General features: G+C 41.8%; 1 protein-coding gene across 3 annotated transcripts in view; it reads right to left on the reverse strand.

Annotated features, from left to right (window-relative positions):
* Positions 1-12,005: 12,005 nt before the first annotated feature.
* The window catches only part of NCAN (neurocan), a 75,950-nt gene continuing 62,589 nt past the window's right edge, over positions 12,006-25,366 (reverse strand). The window contains exons 15-17 of one of the 3 annotated variants that reach the window (XM_007489198.3): positions 24,432-24,614; positions 15,243-15,281; positions 14,834-14,931 (exon numbers count right to left, since the gene is read on the reverse strand). In XM_007489198.3, the coding sequence (XP_007489260.1) occupies positions 15,268-15,281; positions 24,432-24,614 (197 nt within the window). In that variant the 3' untranslated portion in view covers positions 14,834-14,931; positions 15,243-15,267. Of the gene's footprint in view, positions 14,932-15,242; positions 15,282-24,431; positions 24,615-25,366 lie in introns of all 3 variants that reach the window. The other 2 variants (XM_003340735.4, XM_007489199.3) reach the window with 2 other exon arrangements.

Here is a 25,366-nt window from a genome sequence, read left to right on the forward strand (position 1 = left end):
ACTCCCATCTGGTGGAAGAGCCTTTTCTTTGTGTTTGCTGCTTCTGTGTGTTCACCATTAGTGGAGTCATGGTGGCTGCACGGAGCTGTTCTTTTCCAGGGCAAAGAGAATGGGATTTAGGAGCAAGATCTTGAATTGGGTTGATCTTTCAAATAAGGCCAAGGAAGAACTTCTTATTTATTATGTAGGGCCTAAGGAGGGGTAAAGCTTTCTTCTGGAAAGTATTGAAAAAGGGACCTCTTTCCTCCCCATCCCCAATTTTCCTGCATATGATTATCTGTGCATGTAAAACTCTCCAGGAAAATGTAAGCTTCTTGAGGGCAGGACTATTTGTTCATTTTCCCCTTGCATTCCCAGTGCCTAACACAGTGCCTTGCAAGTAAGCTCCCAATAAATGCTTATTGCATTGCATTGGATTTCAGATGAGGAGAGATAGTTTAGGTGAGGTGGGGGAGGGATGATTCGACCTTGGATGTCCACTGGATGTGGGTGGGTAGATCTTAAAAACTGACTATGGATGCTAACAGCTGGGATTCTCTTTTTGGCTCCAAGGCAGCCAGCTTGCACTAATGACTTCCTCCCCTCCCTCTCCATGCTCCAAACACAGCAGATTTTTAATTCAGAGTTGACTTTCTCCTGCCCTTGGTCAGCATGTGTGCAGAGGGCAAGCAGCATAGCAGCTGTGATCTTTACCTCAATCAGGAAGGCAAAGTCTGTGTCCCAGTGGCAGTCAGGTGGCCTGGTTTTGAGTTCCAACTCCTGCTTTGACTCCATATGTGATCTTAGGAAAGTCACTTCTCTTTGGCCCTGGTTTTTTTCCTGTAAAAAATGAGAATAATAATGCCTAGTGGGCTTCCCTCCCAGGGGTGTGAGAAAAACACTTTGTAACCTGTACTGCATCCAATTCAATTCATGGAAGAGATTATTATTATAAAGTATTATTTCCAGCCTTATTTCACACTGTTCCTTCCCCTTGATTCACTCTACATTCCAGCCAAACTAGACTGGTTGCTGTTCCCCAGACTTCTTATACCATCTCTTACTTGTATGCATTCCTGCAAACCTTTCTCAGTGCATTCCCTCCTAGATTCTACATCCTGACTCCAAGTTTAAGTGCTATCTCCACTGGGAAGCCATCCTCATTTTTCCAGTTCATGTTCTCTCCCTCTCCCTCTTCCTTTCCTTCTCCCTCTCCCTCTCCCTCTCTCTTCTCTGCCCCCTGTCTCTTTCTCTCTCTGTCTCTGATTGTCTCTCTGTCTTGGTCTCTCTCTCTCTCTCTCTCTCTCTCTCTCTCTCTCTCTCTCTCTCTCTCTCTCTCTCTCTCTCTCTCTCTCTCTCTCTCTCTCTCTCTCTCCCTCTCCCTCTCCCTCTCCCTCTCTCTTCTCTGCCCCCTGTCTCTTTCTCTCTCTGTCTCTGATTATCTCTCTGTCTTGGTCTCTCTCTCTCTCTCTCTCTCTCTCTCTCTCTCTCTCTCCCTCTCCCTCTCTCTTCTCTGCCCCCTGTCTCTTTCTCTCTCTATCTCTGATTGTCTCTCTGTCTTGGTCTCTCTCTCTCTCTCTCTCTCTCTCTCTCTCTCTCTCTCTCTCTCTCTCTCTCTCTCTCTCTCTCTCTCTCCCTCTCCCTCTCCCTCTCCCTCTCCCTCTCTCTTCTCTGCCCCCTGTCTCTTTCTCTCTCTGTCTCTGATTATCTCTCTGTCTTGGTCTCTCTCTCTCTCTCTCTCTCTCTCTCTCTCTCTCTCTCTCTCTGACTCCATCTTTCCCTTTCTCCCTCTCTGGCTCTGGCTCTGTCTCTCTCTCTTCCTCTGTGTCTCCCTCCTCTCTCTCCATCTCTCTCTTCTCTGTCCCTCCTCTCTCTGTCTTCCAGTCCTTCTATTCTATCACTTTCTTCTGGACCCATTCCACTTTATATCTCCTCAATGTGATGTCCAGAACTGAACACTCTGGGGGCTTGGCTAAGGCAGAGAAGATAGCATTATGGCTTCCCTAATCCTGTACATTCTCCCCATGAAGCAGACTAAAATAATTCTACTTTTTGGGCCATCATATCCCACTGCTGACCCACATTGAATGCAGTTAACTAAGATTTGAAGCTGCTGTAGAGATTTATTATGTGTTTATCATGATTTTTGGTTGGTTTGTTGGTTTTTGTTTACCGGTTTTTGCAATCTTAACAAGACTACTCTGCGCTATGGTAGTCATCTGTAGTGATTTGAGTCTGCTTCTATCGTCTATAAATGTAGGGTTTCTCTTGGGTTTTAACCCTTTGTACTCATACATAGCAAAGTGGGAGTTCTGGGCCTTTGACTGTGGGTGGAGGTTAGAGAGGGATGTGTATAATCAGAAGTGATGAGATGTGGCAGCCAAGGGACAGATGTTGGGGAACAAGATATAAAACCTAGTGAGAGAGAAGGGATGTGATAGAAAAAAATAACAATAGCTAGCATGTAAAGAGTGCTTTAAAAAAAAACAACCCTTTATTTTCTGTCTTAGAATGGATACATACTCTTGACTCCAAGGTAGAAGAGGGTAAGGACTAGGAAATTGGGGTTTAAGTGACTTGCCCAAGGTCACACAGCTAAGAAGTGTCTGAGACCACATTTGAACTCAGATCCTCTGGATTCCACGCCTGGCCCTCTATCCACTGGGCCACCTAGCTGCCCCTAAATAGTGCTTTAAGATTTGCAAAGCACTTTATGTATGTTACCTCATTTGATCCTTGCAATAACCCTGTGAAGTAAGTACCATTATTATCCTTATTTTGCAGATGGGGAAACTGGATGAGTGAGATAAAATGATTTGTTCAATGTCTCACAGCTAATGTGTATTTGTGGCAAGACTTGAACTAAGGTCTTTGGTACTCTAACCAACTAGCACTAAGTCAACTTCAATACCATCTCAATATCAAAACTGTCACTCTTTATCAACTAAAAACTGGAACTGAAGGGATTGAGGTCAGGGAGCTACTAGGGTCAAATGATGAGAAGCCATCCTCGTTACCTGCCATAAACTCTCTTCTCCCTACTCCATAAATGATGAGATGTTGTGACGAGAAGTAGTCAGAGAGGCCCATTGGAGTCAGGACTCCAAAAGACAAAGATCTAGATTTTTGAGCTGCGTCCTACAGGGTTCCATTTGTGAGCCCTGTGTTGGGACAAGGAGCTGTGACCAAGGTCCGGAATTTCTTAGTCGTCATTTAAGAAACATCCTTTCTAGCTCAGTTAGGAACTCTGTTGTGTTGTCCACATTCCTTTGCCTACTCATGGAAGGAGAGGCTGAACCAACTGAAATAATGCCTTTTCTAGAGCTCCTGGCTTCAGAGCATCCTGGGACTTGTCAGGGGTCTGGCTAGGGCTAAGAGAAGCTGCGGGGCCCAAAGAGCTTGGTAGGCATTTTATTCTGTGTCCTCTCATTGCTACCATCATTTTAATACCAATAATAAAACACCTTATATAGCGATTAACGTTTTGTCTGTTACTATGGAGAGGGACCCCAGTGTACTGAGATCAGCTGACCAGGGTTCAGTAAATTATAGCAGATCCAGGGAGGAGGCAGGGTATATGATAGGATGGGGCCACAACTCTTCAGAGAGGGTAAATTTGCACTCATCACTTTAGAAGTCCTTAACACCTCACTGGATTCTGGATCCATCCCTGTCAGGCTGGTGATGCCTATGGATTCCTCAGAATAATGTCTTTTTACATTTTTATGCATTTTTTCATAACCCTTACCTTCCAGAAATCTTAGAAGCAATACTGTATATTGGTTCTAAGATAGAAGAGTGGAAAGGGCTAGGCAATGGGGGTTAAGGGACTTGCCCAAGGTCACACAAGAAGTGTCTGATGTCAGATTTGACAGGACCTCCTGTCTCTAAGGCCTGGCTCTCCATCCACTGAGCCACCTAGCTACCCTCAGAATAATGTCTTTAAATGGTAGCCAAGTGGTGGGCCTGGAGTCAGGAAGAGAAGCTCAAATCTAGCCATAGGCACACATAATAGTTGTGTGACCCTGGACATGTCACTTAACTTCTGCTTCAATTTCCTCAGCTATAAATGAGGATTCTATAGCACCTACCTTCCAAAGTTATTGTGAGGATCAAATGAGATAATATTGTAAAGCACTTAGCATAGTGCATGCTGAGTACTATATAAATGTTTATTTCCTCTCTTCCACAAAATAAAACATCCAGGATGACAAAATCAATTATATTGAAATGCAAATCATTGAAATTTTTTTTTAAAGTTCACATAGAATTTCCATTAGGGGATGACAATACCACTCAAAGAAAGGCAGAGCTGGAGAATGAAAAGTTGTCCTTGCAATTCCCCAATGCATATACTCATAAGATCATAGGATCCTACATTTAGAGCTGGAAGGGACCTCAGAAGTCATCTATTCCAACGTCCTCACTTTTCTAAGTGAGAAAACTCAGTCCAGGACCTTAAATGACTTGCCAAGGTCAGATAGTGAGAAGAGATTTGAACTCAGGTCTTCTGATTCCAGAGCCTGTGTTCTTTCTATACATGGGGGTAGAGAATATCAATGACAAAGGTATGTCTGGGACTCCTGAAACTGATTTTCCTGGTGAATAGGATAAGGTACATTAATGGCTAGGTATAGGCAGCAGATGCTGTGCAGGACTTAAGTGCCTGAAGACATGAGCCTGAATTCTGCTTCACACATCCTGTGTGACTTTGGGCAAGTCACTTTTAACCTCTCTGCTTGTCTCACTTTCTTCATCTGCAAAATGGGGATAATAATAATAACAGCTACCTCACAGTGTTATTGTGAGGCTCAAATAAAGTATCAGATATAAAGCACTTTGCAAAAATTAAAGCACTGTATAAATGATATCTATTATAGTTCTAGTACCACCTGATAGTTTAATCTGTTTTTAAATCTTATTTATCAAGGAATCCTTCACATCTCCAAATCAATCCTTTTAGGCAGGTTCCCTTTTCTCTACTCATTGGAAATATTTACGATTCACAATTTTATTCTTGAGAGTGATCCATCTCTCTTGAGTTGACTTCTTCAATATATTGGATATGACCTATCCTTTCCTTGAACCCTTTGAAATCTGCTCTCTCAAAATTTGGGAAGCATATTGGGCCATTATGTATCCAGCTTTTTTCTTTTTCTATCACAAACACTATGATGGCACATAATAAACTCATGGTGATTGGATTGATTATTTGATGGAATAACTATTTGTCCCTAAAGTTCTCATCTTTTCTGCTTTGGCAACCAAATTCTCTTTGTTTATCAGAATCCAGTTCAGAATAGAAATTGCCCTTTTTACTTTCTCCAGATACTGAAAGATGAAAAATTTCCCAAGCTGAGCTACACATTTATTAGCTCTTCTGCTTTTGGCAGAATGCCAACAGATGGCTTGGTAGTTGACATCTGTCATCACTACACCAAGATGCTGCTAGATAAGTGCCAGATTTATGATATATTTCTTAAACTCTTCATCTAATTCCTCCATCTGTCCAAGTGGTTTGTAGAATATACTTCTACAGCAACATCGCCTTTTTCTCCTTCTGTTGATCCTCATCCAAATCCTCTCTTTCATTCCTCCCCTAAAGTTCCTGGATTTCCTCATATGATTATAACCTCTTAGTATTTGTAAATTCTACTTTAGAGTTGGGCATCTAGTCCAACTCATACTCAGAAAAGAATCTACCTTACCATATACTCAGCAAGCAATCATTCAGATGAATCAAGTGCCTAGCTACTGTGTACTGTGGGGGAAATGGAAACGATGATACAGTCTCTTCCTTTAAGGGTGTTAGAATTTTAGCTGAGTCTGAACTGATATACAGTAAAAGGGTAATGAATAGGAGGCAGCCAGGTGGTTCAGTGGATAAAGAGCCAAACCAGGAGGTCAAATCTGACTCCAGGCTCTCCCTTGCCTAGTGACCCTGGGCAAGTCACTCAACCCCCATTGCCTAGCCCTTACTACTCCTCTGCCTTGGAGCAGTATTTATTCTAAGATGAAAGGTAAGTTGTTTATTTTACGTACTGAATAATACCATGCCAAATAAGACATGATTATACTAAATGAAGAAATGGCAAGTAAGTGTTAGAAGACACCACAAAAAGAAACATTCACTTTGGGCTGGGATCATTGAGGAAAGTTTCATGGTGAAAACTGGATGTGAGCTGGACCTTAAAAGACCACTAGAATTTAGATAGCCATAGAGGAGGGCAAAAGGCATTCTGGCCGAAGAGAATAGTTGAATCCAAGGTGCCAAAGTCCAAAAAGCCACAAGGTAATTGGTGGCAGAGTGTAGACTGGTGTAGACCCGTTTGGTTGATGTAGAGGACTATCACTTCTGATAATGATAATAATAACAATAATAATAGCTAACATTTAGATATGCTATGTGCCGGGCACTATACTAAGCATTTTCCAAGTATTGTTTCTTTTAATCATCACAACAACCTTGTAAGGTAGATGCTATTATTCTCCTCATTTTTCAGATGAGGAAACTGAGGCAAACAGATTATATGATTTGTCCAGGGTCATACACCTAGAAGGGCACTATATTAAGCATTTTCCAAGTATTGTCTCTTTTAATCATCACAACAACTTTGTAAGGTAGATGCTATTATTCTCCTCATTTTTTAGATGAGGAAACTGAGGCAAACAGATTATATGATTTGTCCAGGGTCATATACCTAGAAGTGCCCCAGGGCACATTTGAACCCAGGAGCTCCCAACTCCAGGTCTGGGGCTCTATCTACTGTACTACCTAGCTCCCCATCACAGTAATGTAAAACCAGCAGCATTTTGTGGGAACTTTGGTTTTCCTTTTATAGAGTACATTATTTAATTAAGGGCATTGAGATCTCTTGAGACTGCAACTGAGACCAATGGTTCCAACAATGTTCCTTTGGTGACAAGACAAGTATTGAGTCCCAGTGTCCTGGCTAAAACTTTAGGTAATGCATTTAAAATCAGTAAAATCCTATTGGTTGGCCATCCTAAGACATAGGACATCAAAGTGCTAATTACATGCCGGGAGCTGGCCAACACCTCCAGTGGCAGTCTTGGGCTCCTGCTTGAGAAAGAATAGCATTAGAATAGACTTCCGATCTGAGGCAGGTTTGGCCTCACTTTCTAGATCTCCTTGGATATAGCACGTTTCTCAAACTAACTTGACCCCTTTCAGGCATGGACTAGTTCTAGGATAAAGGAGGCTCAGAGAAATTTTAAAGTTAAGTAAGGAAACTTAAGCCTCTTCTGGTGCCGTCTGTTTTAAGTCCTTTTGATAATACATAATTCATATTTGATATTTTTGAAGGAGAAATACCAGGAGCATGGACATTTTCTAGGGATCTCCCATTCACATCCTTCATAAGATTTCTATACTTTATGTATATTAATATTAATTGAGTTATTAATTAAATATTAATTAATATTAATAAAGTTAACATACTTCCCAGAAGCACCCGGGATCCTGTCTGGCTCAAATTCCAGTCACAAGTGCTAACCCATCTTTCATCAGGGAGGTTGAATCGAATTAATTGCATTAAGACCTCTAGTTCATTCTTTTACAACCCACACTTTGGGCATGTGGATGGAAATGGACATTTTATTGCTGCCTCTTTCCTTGGCTATCATCGCCAATGAATTACTTGTCCTCTTTTTGCTAGTCCTCCTCCTCTGAGGTGCCTGCTACTGTCTGGTACCAAATTTGTCAGATCCATGTTAGCAATCTTCTCCCTCCTGGTTCCTTTAATTAAAAACCCTTTTGAAGAAATTCACAAGACTCTGAGCAAATATATTTATACTAAACTTTGTTAGGGGTATTTTATTCCTGACTGATAACTCATTGTTCCTCTATTTTAATCTGGGGCCCAGAAATCCAAACCCCTTTCTCAGTTAAGATACTGGGAGCCAATTATTTACTTCCCAAAGCTGTCTTTTGGGGCTTAATTCTACCTTCCATTGATAGCAGTCATGAAAACACCACCCGTGTCCCCAAGGCATTCAATCCTTTGTCCAGGACTTCATTAGCCTTAGTGTCCTCAGTCCCCAAATGAATCATCTGTAGTGGGTACAGGTTATCTGGTCAAATAATTTAGGGCAAGATCCCTGCTACATTCTGGGAATGTGCTGTAAGGGGACAGTAGACTTCAAGGGGATATTTGGTGAGCTTTTATCAGAGATGTCAAAGAGGGGAGTCCTGCTGAGATTTCGATGATTCTGAAATGGGTCATCCCCTGGCAGCCAACCTCTGGGTGACACAACCTAGCTGGTGGTTGGACCTTTATTCAAACCCCTTCCAACTTTGTAGTATCTGCTTGAGTTTGGTTTCCACTGACAGGAGCCTGGGTCCCCTCTGCATAAACAGCAATAACTAACATTTCTCAAATGCTTAAAAAATTTGTGAATGACTGTATTTAGATCCTTGAGCTACTGGGTAGGGAATGTCTTTTGCCTCTTTTCCTATGCCCAGCACTCAGCACAGTACTTGGCACATAGAAAGCACTTGATAAATGTTGATTGATTGATTGACCATCTCATTTGGTATGAAGCAGGTATGGAAACCTGGGATTTCATCCATAGGGGGAGCGCCGGGTGAAGAGAACTCCTGCCAATAAAGAGATCCCCCTTCTCAGCACGTTATTTTCTTCAAGTTTCCTGGGGCACTACTAACAATTTACATGGCAGAAGTGAGACTTGATCTCAGATCTACAGGACTTAAGTCTGGCTCTCTGTCCATTATACCAGAGGTGTAAAACACTCAGCACTTTCCTAAATGTGACCCAAACCAGAAATGTAGTTAGGAAATGTTTATCGAGATAAATTAAAATATAACAAACATAGATAGTATTACATCGGAAAACTAAGTCATTATATGGTCCACAAGGATCCTTATGCATGGTTTAGCTGCCCATGCTTCCATGTGAGTCTGATGCATCTGCTTTGTGCTATATGTCATTCCCATTTTACAGATGAAGATATTGAGGCTCACAGAATATAAATAATGTGTCCTTAATCCCAGAGCTAATATGTGTCAGATGGGAGGTGGGGCAGCTAGGCTGTTTAGTAGATAGAGAACCAGGCCTAAACATAGGAGATTCTTGGGTTTAAATTGGGCCCCAGACACTTCTTGGTTGTGTGACCCTGGGCAAGTCACTTAACCGTATTTGCCTCAGTTTCCTCATCTGTAAAATGAGCTGGAGAAGGAAATGGCAAATCACTCCAGTATCTTTGTCAAGAAAATTCAAAATGAGCTTGCCTAGATCCTAAAGTGCCAATTCTTCGTTCTCTCTAGGAGAGCAAGAAGAGTCAGACATGACTGAACAACAATAAATTCTCTTGTCTAGAGTTGTTGCTTTCATTTGTGAAGATTGGATTTAGCTATGGCCTGATTGTAACAATGAAGGTACTTAGCTCTTCCTTTATTGGAAAGATTGAATTGTAATCCACAATCCACAATTTTAGATTTTAATCCCTAAAAAGGTGATAACCTTTTTAAAAATAGTATTTTAAGTACATCTACCCATTTTAACTACAAAAAGGTGTTAAGTAACCAAAAAAGGTATAATCTAACCAAAGCAGTCCTGGAGAGGAGCATCTGCTGTGATTGGTAGACGTGAAATTTAGAGGAGGTGACACAAGGGAAAAAGATCTTTAAAAAGAGGACCAGAGGCCAGAAGAGGAAGATATTCAATTCCAGGAGATAGAAGAGCTCTCTGGACTCAGAGGAGAGACTGGAAGACAGACACCCAGACTTCTTTCCATTTAGATGGTCACTGTTGGTGAGTGAAAGGCTGATTTAGTTACCCTGCCTTTCTCAGAGGTGTAAACCTCCGAGAAAGGGCCATCATCTTGAGATTCTTTTTCCTGAATCTCAAGTATTTCTTGAGATTCAGTATCAGCCTTAGTATTTCTACCTGGCTCAGAGGAAGCCAGAGTTTCGTGTCTCTCTCTCTCTCTCTCTCTCTCATTCATTAATATCTTTCCTCTATTGTAAATAAACTACCATAAATTCAATTTACTTTAGTAATTCATTTTGGGCTTTAGAAATTAAATCCCTGGTGACCACCTATATAAATATTCAGAGTCCAACGACAATTAATTTTAACACATTACAGATCCCTTTTTCTCTAGGGCCAAGCTAAGTGCTCAGCAAATCAATCTATCAATCAATAATAATAGCTAACATTTATATGGCACTTTAAGGTTTGCAAAGATCCTCATAACAATCCTGGAAGGGAAGTGCTATTCTTATCCCCATTTTACAGGTGAGAAAACTGAGGAAGCCTAAAGCCAAGTGATTTGTTCAGGGTCACCCATCTAGTAAGTGTGAGTGGCTGAGGCCAACAATCTACCCATGTAGCAGCAGCAAACAAGTATTGGATAACTACTTACCCTGGGCTAGACACTATACTAAGCTTTGGGGCTGCAAAGAAAAAGCAAAGCAATTAATTTCCCTCTAGGAGCTTACACTCTAATGGGCATGGGTCTAATTGTTTAAAATAAAAGCAGTTGCTTTTATTCATTGTTCTCATTATAGATTCTGCTTTGTCTTCCTCACAAAGCAAGTGGAAATGAGAAAAGTGAATAAAAGCGAAAATTTGGCTTCAATGCATTTTATAGGAGGCAAATTTGAGAAGTGAATCTAGTTGATTCAGACTAATAAAATGGTAATAGTAGCTCATTTTTCTATATAGGAACTATATATAATCCATATAGTCTATTGTTATATCTATCTATCCATTACTATTTGGTTTATTTAAGGGACTTTCCCTTATATCCTCTTTCATATAGATAGTATTATAATCCCATTTTACAGATTGAGTCTCAGAAAAGTATAGTGGCTTTCAAAGTCACATAGTGCAGCCTCAGATCTTCCAAATTCAAATCCAGAACTCTTTCCAATGTATTATTTCTTTTTTTTTTAATCCTCCCCCCACCTCCCCATTTGGGAAAGCTGGGACACAAATACATGGTTGGGGGAATTACAAACTTATTCAGTCATTAAAGAGAACAATTTGGACCTATGCTCAAAAGGTTATACCACTTTGACCCAGCAATACCATTACTAGATTTGTATCCCAAAGATATTTAAAAAAAAAGGGGGGGGAAGGGCCTATATGTACAAAAATACTTAAAGCAGCTCTTTTTAGGTGGGGGCAAAGAATTGGAAAGCGAAGGGATGGCCATCAACTGAGGAATGGCTGTGTAAGTTATAGTATATGATTGAAACAGAACACTACTGGGCTGTAAGAAATGACAAGCAGGAAAAGCTCAGAAAAATCTAGAAAGACTTGCACGAACTGATGCAGAATGAAATAAGCAGAACCAGGAGAACATTATACAGTGAAAGGAATACTTTACAATGAATGACAGCTATTCTCTTCAATACAATGATCCAAAACTATCCCAAAAATTTTGTGATAAAAAATGCCCTCTACTTCCAGAGAAAAAGAACTCAATCTGAATCCAGACCAAGGTGAACTTTTTTCTCTGAGTTTTCTTTCACAAATGGATTAATATGGAAAAATATTTTACATGATTGCACATGTAAAAACTATATGAGATTACTTACTATTATTAAAGAGGATGGGGGTTAGGGGGAAGGGAGGGAGAGAATTTTAGACTCAATATTCTTTGAAAAATGTTGGAAACTGTTTTTACATGTAGTTGGGGGACAATTAAATTAAATTAACCCCCAAACCCTTACCTTCTGTCTTAGAATATGTACTAAGTTATCAGTTCCAAGGTAGGAGTACTGTAAGGGCCAGGCAATTGGGGTTAAGTGACTTGTCCAAGGTCACAGCTAGTAAGTGTCTGAGGCCAAATTTGAACCCAAGATCTCCTGTCTCCAGGTCAGGTGCTCTATCTACTGAGCCACCCCAGCTGCCCCTTCTTTCCACTATATTGTGACCAATAGGTATCTGGGCAATGCTGAGCAAGCTGAGTGCCCCTAGAAATCCCAAATAGTATGACTGTCAATCCTGACAATTGAACCAAAATGGAAGCGACAATTGAAGTGTTAAAAAAATTTATTAAAATGTCCAAGAGAGCACACCAATGCACAGTGTCAGATACCACAGGCCTACAGAACACTGTAGTTACAGCAAAACCAGCTGAGTCCAAAGCTTTTCAAATACACGCACACAGGCACACCTACACATCCGCACACAAAGGTAATAACCCCATAAAGGAGAGAGAAAAAGAGAAAGGGAGAGGTGGGGAGGGGAGGGGAGAAAGGAGGAGGAGGAGAAGAAGAAGAAGAGAGAAGAGGAGGGAGAGAGAGAGAGAGAGAGAGAGAGACAGAGAGAGAGAGAGAGAGAGAGAGAGAGAGAGAGAGAGAGAGAGAGAGAGAGAGAGAGAGAGAGAGAGGGAGGAAGAGGGAAGAGAGAGAGAGGGAGAGAGAGAGAGAGAGAGAGAGAGAAATTTTCCCCAACCTTGCCAGGGAGGAAGCCATGGGATGACAGCAGAAAACCCAGAGGCTGTGGCTGTGAAGAGACCAAAGTTACAAGTCGAAGAAGAAAGGAAGAAAGGAAGGTGGGTAGGCGAACAATCGTGACCATCCTTGGCCGGCCTCATTTACATGTAAAAAAAAAAAGGCTTCTAGACTCTCCTGGAAGAAAAGCACAAAACCAGCACCAGACCGTGGCTCCATCCGACCACTTTAAAGACTGAAATACAGCTAATGTCCACAGCAGGAAAAAATAAGAGAAAGGTCCCAAATCAGAGTGGTGTTTGCACATCTGTCACTGAGTGAGTTTCTGAAGGTGACGAACCACGTCCTATTTCTCCGTCTCCCCTTCAGGGCTAGGTATCACACCTCCACGCCCCCCGCCCCCCAGTACCACACACACTCCTCCCAGTGTTTAACAAGTGGAGTGCCCCATCTTCCTCCGAGCCCGTCGCCACCCCTTCAGGGATCCAGGCTCAGGGAACACTATTCCCCCCTCTTTAAAACTCATGCTAAAAGTCCAGTCTTTCCTTTACAGTTACAACAATTATTTTTTTCTCATCAGGAAATCTAAACAGAAGCCACAATCCCGCATTTGCTCGTTGTTCTTACTGGCCACGCTCCTCCGTTGGGTCGCAGCCACAGTCTCCCCTGTCTTGTCTGGGCTGACCTGGGCAGGGATCCAGGCTGAGGGCCAGTGGCTGATGTGAGGAGACTTTCCCAGGCTGTGGGATCGGAATCGTGCGCTGCCCCCAGTTCAGGTCCTCCTGGGTATAATTCACTGCTCTGTTTGTTATGGTTCTGAGCTAAAAACAGGATGGGGGCTGGGGGAGGAGTGGAGATGGGGCTTCTCTGGACGGGAAAAACGTTCCTTCTTTCTCACATCTTTGTTTAAAAAAAATACAACAAAAACCCAAAAGTGGTTTTAAAAAAAGTGTGTGTGTGTGTGTGTGTGTGTGTGTGTGTGTGTTTAATACTGCAAACTTTCTACTAGACGATCACAAGGTGGGTGTTGCTACTTCGAATTTTATGCATTTCTATTCAACCAGCCAGCCGCTGGAAATGGGGGTGGGGAGGTTTGGGACCAGAGTTGGGAGTGGGGAATGGGGGGGACGTAAAAGAGGGGATTAGTAAGGGCTTGGGGTAAGGAATGGAGATTACCAATGCCTGAGCTATGGAGGAAGAGGGGCAGAGGTGTAGATGAGCTGGCCCCCTCCTCGGATTGGCATGGAGCTCCTAAGCCTGTCTTGCTGGCTGTCTAGATCCCCTGGACCTGGCAGCTTGAAGTTGGGAGGTATGAAGGAGCCAGGGCCTTGCGGCAATCCAAGCCATCCTGTTCCCCTGCCAAGCACTGGGTCTCCAAAGCGCAGAATCTTAAAAATTCAGAATCAGAGAATCTTGGAATCATAGATTCTTGGACAATAGGAATCATAGATTCTCCTAATCCCAGAATCATAGGATCAAACAATCTCAGAATCACAGATCCAGGGAATCTTAAAATCATGGAATCTTAGAATCTGAGCCTCAGAATCCTAGAATCTTGAAGTTGGGAGGCACCTTACAATCCATGGAATCCTCCCTCCTTCCATTGCCTTTCATATTGCTCCAAATATAGGTCATCCCTGACTCTACATGGATCCCACCCCCAGAACCTCCTAAAAGCACCATCCCATCCTAGTGGAAGGTTAAGAGTTTTTGAGTAATCGAGTGAGTTGGATATGGAGAGGTGGGTGTGATATACTACAAGAATTGGGAGATTGTGATTAAAAAAGGGTGAATCTTCTATTCAGACCAAAAAGAGGACACACACACGCACACAGGGGTGCAGTGCAGAAGTGTATCTGTCATGTCATAAAGATCTGCCATGAGCTAGCTAATGCCCATGATGAGGGAGAACAATCAAGAAAGTCACGTGTATGTTTCTGCCATTCCTTGAATCCCAAGAAGAATCGTCTCAGGTAGAAATTTCAGCTCTGTCTAGGACCAGTGGCACATCAATGTGTTGGTTATTCTTGGTCCCCCAGTGGGGAAAAGGAATTCATGAAAAGTAAATTCAAATGTCTTCAAGTGCCAAATTCCCTAACCACAAATAAACAATCAGCCTCATGAAGAGAAGGCTCAACTCAACACAAACCACCATACACACTTCCTGACTGTTCTTCCCTTGATTCGGACATTACACCAGAGGTCTGTTAGGGGCCAGACTGTGTTTCGAATACTTGGGAGAACCTTGTGGGGGGTGAGAAATAGGGATGAAGGGCTTTTTACAAAGGAGGTTAGGGAAGAGAGAGGGATCTGGCAGAGTGGGGACGAGGGTTGTGCTTCCTACGCCTTGGCCCTTCAGCAGAAGTTGTCTTCCTCCTCCTTCTCCCAGTCTATCTTGGGATGCTTCTTGTGTTTTCTCCGTTCCTTGTGGGATTTGCGGTGATGATGCTGGTGGTGATGCTGGTGGTGATGGTGATGACGCCGTAGGCGATGTGACCTACGAGCTATAGGGAGAGAGAAACACAAACATGAGCAAAGCTCCATACTTCAAACCTTGTGAGTTTTAGCCTCTGATCACTCATTCGCACAGGGGCTAGGCTGAAGTTGACTCCTGATCTGTTTGCTGATAAAGAGTTGTTAGTAGATAAGTAATATAAAAAATTTTAAAACAGTATAAGTAGGGGGCAGCTAGATGGCTCAGTGGATGGAGAGCTAGATCTAAAGATGGGAGGTCCTAGGTTCAAATGTGGCCTTAGACACTTCATAGCTGGGTGACCTTGGGCAAGTCACTTAATCCCCATTGCCTAGCCCTTACCTCCATCTTCTGCCTTGGAACTGATTCACAGTATTGATTCTAAGACAAAAGGTAAGGATTTAAAAAGAAAAGTGTAAGTAAACTATACATATACCACCCTCTCCCCTCTCCTACCCTGCCCCAGATGACTGAAAAAATATTTTATCCATGGGGAATGTTTAGCCTACCTCAGAGAATACATTTCTTTATTTATTTTTGTTTGTTTCTTTGAAAATTTTAATTAGTTAATTTAGAATATTTTCCGTAGTTACAAGAATTATGTTCTTTCCCTCCCTTCTCCCCACCCCCTCCCGTAGCTGATGCACAATTCCACTGGGTTTTACATGTGTCATTAATCATATCCCCTCAACCCATGTGATCAAGCAGTTGTTTTTCTTCTGTGTTTCTACTCCCACAGTTCTTCCTCTGGATGTGGATAGCGTTCTTTCTCCTAAGTCCCTCAGAATTGTCCTGGGTCATTGCATTGCTGCTAGTAGAGAAGTCCGTTACATTTGATTGTGCCACATTGTATCAGTCTCTGTGTATGAGGTTCTCCTGGTTCTGCTCTTTTCACTCTGCATCAATTCCTGGAGGTCCTTCCAGGAGAATAAATTTTTGAAACACCCTTATGTAGAGATGTATCAATTAGAATTTTGAAACACACATAGAAATGTATCAATTAGAATTTTGAAACACACTTACATAGAGATGTATCAATTAGAAATGCTATTGGGGGCAGTTAAAAGGTTCGGGGAACTGAGAGTCAAGCTTAGAGATGGGAGGTCCTGGGTTCAATTTTGACCTCAGACCCTGGGCAAGTCACTTGACCCTCATTGTCTAGCCCTTACCACTCTTCTGCCTTGGAACCAATACATGGCATTGATTCTAAGGCAGAAACTAAGAGTTTAAAAAAATGATGCCTTTTATATGAATCAGCTTAGCATAGTGAATAAAAAACCTGCCTCAGAATCAGGAAAACCTGCTCTACTCTGGCTAAGGAATCTTGGGTAAGTAATTTAATGTTTCAGTGCTTCAGTTCACTTTCTAATGGAGAAGTTATAGATAAGAGAGTTCTTACCCAAGTAATCCCTACATTTATGAAGTCAGAAGTATGATTTTTTAAAAAAGGCTATTCATTTAAAGAACTTTGTAAATCTTAAAGCAGTGCCTACATGTAGCTATTATTATAAGGGTAAATGTGGCATCATAGAAAGAATATTGGGGTTGGAGTCAGGAGGTCTAGGTTCAAATTCCCGATCCCACATCTATAAGTTGTGTGGCAGTTTGCAAGTTATTTTAACTTCTCTTGGGCCTCAGTTTCCCGAGTTGTAAATTGGGGATATTACTATTTGTACTACTTTACCCTGCACGAAATTGTTGTAATGAGAAAGTGTTTTACCTTCCATCTTAGAATCAATACTAAGTATATTTTCAAGGCAGAAGAGAGGTAAAGGCTAGGCTAAGTTTTTTACCCAGGGCCTCGCAGCTAGGTTTTTTTTTAAACATTATTTTATTTGGTCATTTCCAAACATTATTCATTGGAAACAAAGATCATTTTCTTTTCCTCCCCCCCACCTCTCCCATAGCCGACACATGATTCCACTGGGTATCACATGTGTTCTTGGCAGCTAGGATTAAAAAAAAAAACCTTTTACTTTCTGTTTTAGTAACAGCTTTAAAACAGAAGGGCAAGGCGTAGGCAGTTAGGGTTAAGTGACTTGACCAGAGTCACACAGGAAGTGTGTATAATTAGAAGAATTTGGACTCCATCATCCAGAATTCTTTCCTCATCCCCAAATTCCTTTTCCCTTCATTCACGTTTGTGTTTGTTATGTGTTTGTATATAATTTTGGGGCTCAGCCCTCTCACTCTCTTTTTTTCCATTTTGAGGCTGGGTGAGCTCTCTCTGTTTCTCTAGCCTTTTATTTTCCCTTTTTGCTTTAAGGTATTATAAATAAATCTTATTTAAAATGATCCTTGGAGTATTTTGGATATTAATTTTAAAATCCTCAAGTGCCAGATTTGAACCCTGGTCCTCCTGACTCCAGGCCTGGCTCTCTATCCACTGTGCCACCTAGCTGCCCTTAAAGTACTTTTTAAACAATAAAATGCTATGAAGATAAGAGCTTTTTTTTTTTTTCCTAAGAGGAGCTGATTGTACTTGGTACTACTCTGTGAACTGTGATTCTAATCAAGACCAGTAAAGTCACACAGGAGGCTCTGTAATACTCCAAGGTGTGACACAATCAGCCCAATGCCACCTCCAAATAGAATAATCTGGAGGTACTTGCCATCTCGAAGGATGTCCTCTTCCATTTGGAATGTGTTGGACATCTATGTCAAAGTTGACAAACACCTTTGTCGAGTACATGCCTCCTCATCTTATGCTTTGCTTCATAGCAATAATCCGAGGGGTCTTTCTGCATCTTTCAAGGAATCGTGCATGATCTTGAGATATTCACAGGTTCCATTTGTTGGAAGACAGTCTTTGAAGTCATATTTCACTCCATTGAGTTAGCAAACAATAAATGATCATGGTGAGATAGGCGCCATTTGGTCAACTGGATAATGGCAGAGATGCAGCCTGCTTTAGGATACCATCTGGGAAAGCCTGCCTCTTCCTTTCTCATAACTTTGTCAAGGATCCCCTTGGTATGTGTGTAGATTATTCTCAAAGGTTTTTAGAGAGATGGGAAAGCAGCATAAATATGGGTCAGTAGTTAGTGGTAGTCTCTTGATTGCCTTTTGGGGAATTATAATAATGGCTTTGATTTCCCTTGCCCCAACCTTTTGGTAACCTTCTTTCTTTCAGATATAATACAAATAATAGCCAGCATTTATTTAGCATTTTAAGGTTTGCAAAGTACTTTACAAATATTAACTCATTTGATTCTCACCACAACCCATGCAGGTGCTGTTGTGATCTTCCTTTTATAGATAAGGAAACTGAGGCAGAGGGAGGTTTAGTGACTTGCTCCTGATCACCTAGCCAGCAGATGCCTATATGTAGTTATTATAAGGGTAAATGTGGCATCATAGAAAGAATATTGGATTTGGAATCAGGAGGTCTGGGTTCAAGGTCAGAAACTAGATTTGAACTCATCTTTCTGATGACTAGCCTAGTGCTCTATTTACAGTGCCACCTAGCTGCCTCTACATAGCTCAGCATCCCCGCCAAAACCCTCTCTTACATTCTGTCTTAGAATCAATACTAAGTATTGAATTCAAGACAGAAGAATGGTAATGGCTATATATTTGGGGTTAAGTGACTTGCCCAGGGTCACACAGTTAGGACATGTCGGAGGCCTCATTTGAACCCAGGTCCTCTTAATTCCAGGCCTGGCACTCTGCTCCTGCCTCTATATATCTTTATAACGTCCTCTTCTAAATTGCCATACTTCCAGAATGGACCTCTTCTGTGTGTATTCTTCAGCTAACTCAGCTGGGTGGATAGAATGCCAACCTTAGAGTCAGGAGGACCTGAGTTCAAATCCAGCCTCAGTTCCTTCATCTTTAAAATGAGCTGGGGGAGGAATTGGCAAACCATTCTAGTATCTTTGCCAAGAAAACCCCCAATGAGGTCACAAAGCATCAGGCACAACTAACTGATTGAAAAAAAATTTTTTGTCTTTTTTTGGTTTGTTTTCTTTACTATCATTTTTAATTCCCCAAATTGTATGCTAGGAATAGTGATGTTAGAGCCCAAGTGGGGTGGTGGGCATATACTATTTTTGATGAAGAGAATAAAATGCTACTAAGCCAATATGAAAGTTTTCTCCTTGTGGTGTGGGTTCTTGAAGGTTATGCCAACAATAACGATAATGATGATGACTACAATGATGACTGTGACAACGGCAATAATAGCTAGTATTTATAATAGAAATTTAAGATTTGTAAAGAAGTTATTAGGCCCAACAGAGCTAGAAAGACTTTGAGTTTCGCTTTAGAGACAGATGACGCGTCCGTTATCCAATGACCATCCTGGCTGAATTCTGAGAAATTCATCACCATGTTGACCAAATGTCAAATGTTTTTGGGTGCAAGGTCTCTGAAAGAGTGAGTATGACATCAAAGAAGTTATATAGACTCTGTGATGGTGGGAGTAGCCCTCATATGAATGAAATGAGAGATCCCTAAAGTCCAGAAATGGTCCCTTGTCTCTCCCTCCTCAACTTTGCCTCTTAGAATTCCTCCTTCCTTCAAGTCTCAGCTCAGCTGTTGCCTTCAGTAGGAGGTTTTTCTTGCATCCCTCAGCTGCTAGAGCCTTCCCTTTAAAGGCTATCTTCTACCTACTCTCTATGTACCTTGCATGCACCTAGATCAATACCTGCTGTCACTCCCTACAAGAATGTAAGGTCCTTGAGGACAATAACTATTTCTGCCTTTCCAGAGCTTAGAAGAATACCCAGAACATAGGAGACACTTAAAAAATGCTTGTTGATTGAGCAAAGTAAATGTAATATGATAATTTAATAATGACATTTAATCATTTAAATAATAGCAATTTCTGTTGTCAAAAGAGGTGACCAAGAGAATTCATTTCAATTACTATTGACCCATATGTCTATTTTCCCATTCCTATAAATTTTTTAATGGCCACATTCTAGACAAGATGATGAAAGTCAGAGAAGGGAACTTGGCAGGCTTTTGAAGATGGTATTCTAAATCCACATCTTTATTGTGTCACAGCTGGCTGAAGGGTGTAGTTCTCCCTGCATCCATTGTTTGTGGACTAGAAAGAAATATCATTTGATCCAACACAGTGAAGCAACTCTTTGAAGGTTCTCTTCCAACAAAGTGTTTCCCATGCATTTGTCAAAGCTACACAATATTTCTTGAAAGATGTGCCAGAGATAACTTTGTTTGATGACTCGGGTTATAAATATCACCTGAGGCATCACACTGGGAGCCCTGAGCTTGCCAAAGGCGTCTGTCACCATTCTGGAGGGTGTCCAGGGCACTGTCCAAATAGAAGAGGGATTTTTCTATAGATGGAGAGGTTGATCGAGGTTGACCTGTTTGTGGATGACATTGTGACATCACTGTAAGACCTAACTGAGATCCAAGATTATTTAAAAAGGCTCAGCTTAACTATCTATCGACACAGAAAAAGACCCAATGGATAAAGAATGACTATTGTATAGACACTGCTATGTTGTTGGATGGATGATACCCCATAGAGTGGGCACATATATGATTATAGACCAGAGACCTAGAGCTAGAAGGGATCTTACTTTGTAGAAATAGATCAGGGAAGTTAACTAACTTGCCCAAGGTCCTACAGGTAGGAAGCCAAAAACATTTGTGAAATGTCTACTGTATGCTAGGCACCAGGCTAAGCACTGCGAATACAAAGAAAGACAAGACAGTCCCTCCAAGACTTAATATGAGCTAATGCAAAGTGAAGTGAGTAGAACATCATACACAGTAACAGCAACAATGTAAGGATGGTCAACTGTGAAAGACATGGCTACTCAGATCAAGATACTGATCTGAAACAATTCCAAAGGACTCATGAGGAAAAATGCCTCCAGAGAAAGAAAGATGAACTCTGAATGCAGAATGAAATATACTTTTCTTTCTTTCTCTCTCTTTCTTTCTTCCTTACTTCTCTTTCTCTTTCTTTCCTCTCTCTCTCTCCCTTCCTTCCTTTCTTTCTTCCTTTCTTCCTTTCTTTCTTTCTTCCTTCCTTTCTTTCTTCCTTTCTTCCTTCCTTCCTTTCTTTCTTTCTTTCTTTCTTTCTTTCTTTCTTTCTTTCTTTCTTTCTTTCTTTCTTTCTTTCTTTCTTTCTTTCTTTCTTTCTTTCTTTCTTTCTTTCTTTCTTTCTTTCTTTCTTTCTTTCTTTCTTTCTTTCTTTCTTTCTTTCTTTCTTCTTGTCTTCCTTTCCTCCATCCCTCCCTCCTTCTTTCCCCTCTCCTTCTCCTTCTCTCCCTCTCTTCTCTCTCTCCCTGTCTCCCTGACTTCCTCTCCCTTGTCTGGGTTTTCTTTTGTAACTTGATTAACATGAAAATATGTTTTGCATGATTTTGAATGTATAATCAATATCAAATTGGTTGCCTTCTCAAGAAGGGGAAGGAGTGGGAGGAAGAGAATTTAGAAATTTAAATTTTAAAAGATGAATGTTAAAATTTTTTTACATGTAATTGGGAAATATTTAACAAAACAAAAAGTATTATATTAAAAAAGACAGTCTCTGCTCTCCAAAAGCTTATGAATGGGGGAGAAAACACACAAGAAATTATATACAAATAAGACCTAGAAAGACTAAATTGGAACTAATCAGCAGAGGGAAGGCACTAGGATGAAGGGGCATCAAAATGTCTTTTTATAGAAGGTAGGATTTTGGCTGGGACATGAAGGAAGTCAGGGAAGCCAAGAGACTAAAGGAAGGAAGGAGAGTATTTCAAGCTACAGATGGGATTTGAACCCAGGTATTATGACTCCAGACTTTTATTATATATATATATATATATATATATATATATATATATTATACAATATTATGTAATATATGGCTATATAATATAATTATATATAATATACATTATATATACATATATACTCTTACCCTTGAAATATGCCACTTCCTTCTTTTGGATTAAAATTTGGATAATTTGGATTAAAAGAGACCATTCCAGGCCCAGGATTGAGAAAGAGGTGAACAAACTAAATTGCTTTTGGGAAACTAGGTGGGGCTTTTAAAGGATCCAAGCTTCTCCTTGGAACAAAAGCCCATCTTTGCAAAAGTAATACTCCTATAATGTTGCTGTATGGCTGGAGGCATGAAGTATTATAGTGTTCCAAGAATTTAAGTTGTGGGTCACCCCAAGGGCAACAGAGGAGTGTATGCGGTGCTCGAGGAGGCTGCAAATGTCACAGAGAACAGCACAAGATCAGTAGTTTAAAACAGAGGTGTCAGACACATGACTACATGCCTCCCACAACAGTCCCCAGTGTCGCCTGAACCAGATTAAATGTAATTGGAAAATATTTAACAAAATAAAGAAAAATACAACATAACATAGAAAACATTACGTTTAAAAACCAAGTCAATACGCAGCTCACAGGGATCCATAGGTAGGGGCCCCTTTGCATTTGAGTTGAACATTATTGCTTTAAAGAATGTCAGAAGACTGGAAAAGGAGATGAGGGGATCATGCTGGGGTAAGAGCTGGCAATCATAGGATCATCATTTTAGTGTAAGAAGGGAGCTCAGAGGCCCCCAAGCTTAAGTCCCTCATTTTCTAAAGAGGAGGGAAAAAATTAAAATTAAAAAGAAAAATAAGGAAATGAAGAAGAAGAAAAAAGATAAAAAGGAGGAAAATTAGGTAAAGAAAAGTTAAGTGACTTATGTAGGGTCATATAGTTAGCTGGTAAGTGTGAAAGGCAGGATTTAAATTTGGGTCTTCCTGATTACAAGTATAGCACACTATATACTGTTGTCTAGCTCCTTCAATAAAAATTATGGCAATATTATATATATTATATATATATATTAATGGAGAGAGACAGATGAAAAGAGAGAGCAAGGAGAGAGAGATGGAGTGAAAGAGGGGAGAGAGGAAAGAAATGGAAAGATATATATGTAAAGAAATGAGAGGGAGAGAGACAGATGGGGAAAGAGAGAGGAAAAGAGAGAGATGAAGAGAGGAGAGAGACAGAGACAGAGGGACAGAGACAGAATGAGAAAGACAGAGAGAAAGAGGAAGGAGGGAGAAAGATAGAGCGAGAGGAAGAGAAGGAAAGAGAGAGAAAAGGAGAGAGAGAAAAGGAAGGAGGGAGAGGGAGATAGAGAGGGAGAGAGAGAAATAGAGACAGAAAGTAAGAGGGAGAAGAGGTGAGAGAGAGAGAGGGAGAGGGAGGAGAGGAGAGACAGACAGACAGACAGAGAGATAGAGGAGAGAGAGATGGAGGAGAGAGAAGAGAGACAGACAGAGAGGGAGAGAGATAGGGATAGATAGAGACAGAGAGAGGGAGGAGAGGAGAGAGATAGAGAGAGGGAGAGAGAGACAGAGAGAGGGGAAGAGGGGGAGAGAGAGTAAAGAGAAGAGAGAGAGACAGAGAGGGAGAGGGAGAGACACAGAGAGAGAGAGAGACAGAGAGAGAAAGAGGAAGGAGGGAGAAAGAGAGAGAGAGGAAGAGAAGAGGAAGAGAGAGAGGAGAGAGAGGAAGGAGGGAGAAAGATAGAGCGAGAGGAAGAGAAGGAAAGAGAGAGAAAAGGAGAGAGAGAAAAGGAAGGAGGGAGAGGGAGATAGAGAGGGAGAGAGAGAAATAGAGACAGAAAGTAAGAGGGAGAAGAGGTGAGAGAGAGAGAGGGAGAGGGAGGAGAGGAGAGACAGACAGACAGACAGAGAGATAGAGGAGAGAGAGATGGAGGAGAGAGAAGAGAGACAGACAGAGAGGGAGAGAGATAGGGATAGATAGAGACAGAGAGAGGGAGGAGAGGAGAGAGATAGAGAGAGGGAGAGAGAGACAGAGAGAGGGGAAGAGGGGGAGAGAGAGTAAAGAGAAGAGAGAGAGACAGAGAGGGAGAGGGAGAGACACAGAGAGAGAGAGAGACAGAGAGAGAAAGAGGAAGGAGGGAGAAAGAGAGAGAGAGGAAGAGAAGAGGAAGAGAGAGAGGAGAGAGACAGAGAGGGAGAGGGAGAGACAAGAGAGAGAGAGAGAGAGAGAGAGAGAGAGAGAGAGAGAGAGAGAGAGAGAGAGAGAGAGAGAGAGAGAGAGAGAGAGAGAGAGAGAGAGAGTAGCTTTAATATTTTATTTCATTTGGACTCAACCAACAGCTCTGGTGGAGGATTTCTGGGAGGCCATGGGCAAGAGTCACACAGGAGGAGAGAGAGAGGGTGCAGGATTTGTAGGGGTGATGGAAGTGCCTGTTATGAGATCCCAGCTGCATTTCAATGTTGATTATCATCGCTGTCACTGGTATCTCCTAACTGACTGATTGCAGAGAGAAAATAGTACAGCTTCCTGGATGATGAAGACCACTTCCCCCAGCCTCCCCCCACACCTTCTCTTCATCAATGTTTGTTTATTCCATTTTCTCTCCCAAGAGGTCAAGTCAACAAGCATTTCTTAAACCCCTGGACTGCTAGAGAAAAGTAAATCTGTATTCTCCTTGCTCAGACTCCAGGGAGGCAACACTCTTTTCCTGGCTAGTTAGATGAATCAGGGTAGGGCTGGGGTGGAGGAGGAGGGGCAGTCACCTACGTTTGGTGCAGACAATTTTGGGCCGGTCCCACTTTCCATTGCTGTGACACTTGATGGTGGCCACGTGGTGCTGAGTGAAGCCCTTGTCACACCGGTAGCGCACACTGGAGTGGATACTGTACTTGGCCTTCCGAGGGCCGACGGGCGAGGCGTTCTCCACCGCTGGAGGGGGGCCACATAGCACTGAGGACACAGGGGCCAGCACCCAGTCAGAATGGGTCAGAGGACAAGCCCAGGGTCAGGCTGGGCCAGAAATGAAAATGCCTTGTGTCAAGGGGTATGTGGGTGTGTAGGCAAGGGGAGAGGACCCACCTCTGGAAAAGGTGGGGTAACTAGCCCTAGGAAAGACTTCCCTTAGCAGCAGGCTGCTCCATTCTCTAGGCTTGGTATTTTCTGATGGAAATACAGGGAATGTCAGCATTGGAAGGGACTTTAGAACATGGGGAAGGGAGAGACCAGGGGCCCCTAAACAGGGCTAAGATCTGTACGTAAGACCATTTGCCTACGGAACAGAGATAAATAGAACGCTTGACCTGTGATGCATGAACACAAGCTAAATGTTGATGTGTGGGCCATGATGGATACACATGGAGTGTGGGTAGACATACCTAGACATACCCGTGATATGCATGCCTCTGTGTGTGTATGTCCTCTACTGGTCTGAATATAAGATTCCGCCATTTTTATCACCGTAATCCATCCCACTCATTTGCCCACTCCCACACGCAAGCACCTCTTAACCTTCAGCTTGGCTGTAACGTAGCGGATTTGCAGAATGCTATGGGAGTGGGGTGAGCTGATGGTTCTGGTTGACATTTAGAATGATATGTAATACAGTAAGTGATGAGTGGGGTTGAATTACAGGGCTTTGAAAGTCTTTTCCAATCTATGATTCAATGACCTTAGAGGCCATCCAGTCTAACCATTCCATTTCA

This window comes from Monodelphis domestica, chromosome 3, assembly GCF_027887165.1.
Source record: "Monodelphis domestica isolate mMonDom1 chromosome 3, mMonDom1.pri, whole genome shotgun sequence".
Taxonomy (NCBI): domain Eukaryota; kingdom Metazoa; phylum Chordata; class Mammalia; order Didelphimorphia; family Didelphidae; genus Monodelphis; species Monodelphis domestica.